Source organism: Rhincodon typus, unplaced genomic scaffold (assembly GCF_021869965.1).
Source record: "Rhincodon typus isolate 14 unplaced genomic scaffold, sRhiTyp1.1 hic_rhity00004571, whole genome shotgun sequence".
NCBI classification, from domain to species: domain Eukaryota; kingdom Metazoa; phylum Chordata; class Chondrichthyes; order Orectolobiformes; family Rhincodontidae; genus Rhincodon; species Rhincodon typus.
Window position 1 is genome coordinate 1 of NW_025970209.1, and position 2,558 is coordinate 2,558.

The 2,558-nt window shown below is 48.8% G+C and overlaps 1 protein-coding gene across 1 annotated transcript in view; it reads left to right on the top strand.

Annotated features, from left to right (window-relative positions):
• Positions 1-1,298: 1,298 nt before the first annotated feature.
• Positions 1,299-2,558, top strand: part of LOC109935068 (sodium/hydrogen exchanger 9-like) — a gene marked incomplete at its 3' end in the record, with an annotated part of 7,547 nt that continues 6,287 nt past the window's right edge. Inside the window, exon 1 of the mRNA XM_048593921.1 lies at positions 1,299-1,534. Coding sequence (XP_048449878.1) covers positions 1,354-1,534 — 181 coding nt within the window. The remainder of the gene's footprint in view (positions 1,535-2,558) is intronic.

Consider the following 2,558-nt stretch of genomic DNA (forward strand, 5'->3'; position numbering starts at 1 on the left):
CTGAAACGTCAGCTTTCCTGTTCCTCTGATGCTGCCTGGCCTGCTATGTTCCTCCAGCTCCACACTGTGTTATGTCACTTAACAAAACAATATGTTATTTAACTACTACTCATCAATTGTTCCAATATAGCAACATCCCATAAACAAACCCTTGGTAAAGGCAAATTCAGCAAAACATTTTCCCCTCCTTGTGATCTCCTCCAGTCCAGGAGAAGGAACACTGATAGAATCTAGCAGCAGAGAGAAAGAGAGAGCTGTATCTATCAGCTTCAACTCCAAAACCCCAACTTCAATAACTGAAAGCAAAGAACCAAAACCCTGTGTCTGCGTGAGCCTGACTCCACCAACTCATGCTTCTTCTGTATATATAGTTTTAAAAAGCCAAAGCTATTTACTGTACTTTCAGTGGAGCAGATATCTCAGCACCAGATTTACAACAAGCCATCTTCAAGAGAACCAGGACTAAGCAACTCCCTCTTAAAGGCACATATTGTCACAATAGTCGTAGCATGTTCCGGCACTTTGTAAAGGAAAGTTGGAAATGAGGTGGTCATTCATGTGGAGTTGCAGGATGAGTATTTGAAGGAAGGGTGAGATAACAAGTCAATTCAAACTGTGGGGTAAATGTTAACACAGGAGCTAATCAGGGAAGTGTGTGCTGTGCAGATTAATGAGAAAAGATTGAACAACAGAGGAAATGACTTTCCTGCAACGAGAAACCGTAGAGGATGGGGTTAAGATGGTGACTCGTTACTCTTGGCATCCTGTGCTTTGAGGTTTCAGAACGAGTGTTGTGTCACAAGGGGGAGTGATTGTATACTCTAGATAGTACCTGTTGAGGGATGTTATTCAGGAGCAAGTGAAATTTGCGCCTGGGTCTCTTGTTTTAAAGGTGAGGGCACTACCATAGTTTGCAAACGGGGCTGGTTAAACAGTTGGCAGGGAGAGAGGTGAAATCAATGGGTAGGGAGTAGAACCTGTGAGATATCTTAAAAGAGTGAAACAGCATTTCTCAGCGTGTGCACCCCATTAACCTTCAGGATATACGCGTCAAACCTGCCCAAGGTGTTTCAGCCCGGAGTACAACACAGAAGAAGGAAGGGGGTGGGGGGTAACTTTAACAGGGAATTGGTTCCTGCCTTCAGCTGTGAGCTCAGCTGGAGAGGGCTCCCAGCGAGGAGCGCGCGCGGGGCGCTGTGGGGGATGTAGTCCAGCGGGCGCGCGGCTGGCCGGGGGGAGGCGGAGTCGGGAACTACAAGTCCCAGGGGGCAGCGCGGCGCAGGGGACACCATCCTGACAGCTGCGGAGTGTGGATGTAACGGAGCGGAGTCCTCGGTGTGTCCCTCTGCAAACATGTCCAGCCCGGCCGGGCCGAAGAACAAACCGGGTCGGAACGCTGCAGACAGTCACCGGCAAGAGTCGGTGCAATTGCTGATCTTCAACTTCTTGCTGATCCTCACCCTGTTGACAATTTGGCTTTTTAAACACCGGAGGGTGCGCTTTCTGCATGAGACTGGCGGGGCTATGTTTTACGGTGAGACACCCAGACACAGAACAAAGTATAACTTCTCCTGTTAAACATTACCAAAGCGAAAGCCAGGTCCGCGCGTTGAGCAGAAGCGAGCGAAAGCCACTGTTTCTGAAATTGTGAAATTAGATCGTTTCCAGCAAACAGGGGTCCCAACTGATCACACACACAAAAAAAATAACACAAGGCGTTCCTTCTGTCAGTGCTGGGCTCGGAATAAATGCCAGAATTTGTCCAAGGACTGAGCTCTGTGCTTCCACTGAGCTGTTGTGGTGCTCAGGTGTCTCTTTTTTTTTCCCCCCAACAAACAGCCCTGGTGCTGCTCCTGCAATCACTTTTCCACTTAACCTTCCGGGAATAACTAACTCTAACACCCAAATCCACCTCTCTGCACCAAGAGACGTGGCAACCACATTCCTGCCTTATTGTAACAGCCTGTCTTCAGAGCTTGGACTGAGGGAAACTACTCTGGATGCTGGAAACCTGAAACAAGCGCAGAGAAACTCAACAGGTCAGGCACCATCAGTGGAGAGAGAAACAGTTAATGTTTGGAGTCCAGTATGATTGTTCCTCAGAAGTGAACTCTGTTTTTCTCTCTCTCTTTCTGTCTCCACAAGTGGTGTCAGACTTGCTGAGTTTCTCTGGCATTCTGTGTTTTTTTTTCTTTAAAGCAGGGCTGAATGGAGAGAAGAAATTGTATCAGAGATGGTAGGAACTGCAGATGCTGGAGAATCCGAGACAACAAGGTGCAGGGCTGGATGAACACAGCAGGCCAAGCAGCATCATAGGAGCAGAAAGGCTGACGTTTCGGGCCTAGACCCTTCATCAGAAAAGGGGGAGGGGAAGGGGGTTTTGAAATAAATAGGGAGAGAGTGGGAGGCGGATAGAAGAGGGATAGAGGAGAGGATAGGTGGAGAGGAAACAAACAGGTCGAAGAGGCGGGGATGGAGCCAGTAAAGGTGAGTGTAGGTGGGGAGTTAGGGAGGGGATAGGTCAGTCCAGGGAGGACGGACAGGTCAAGGGGGCGGGA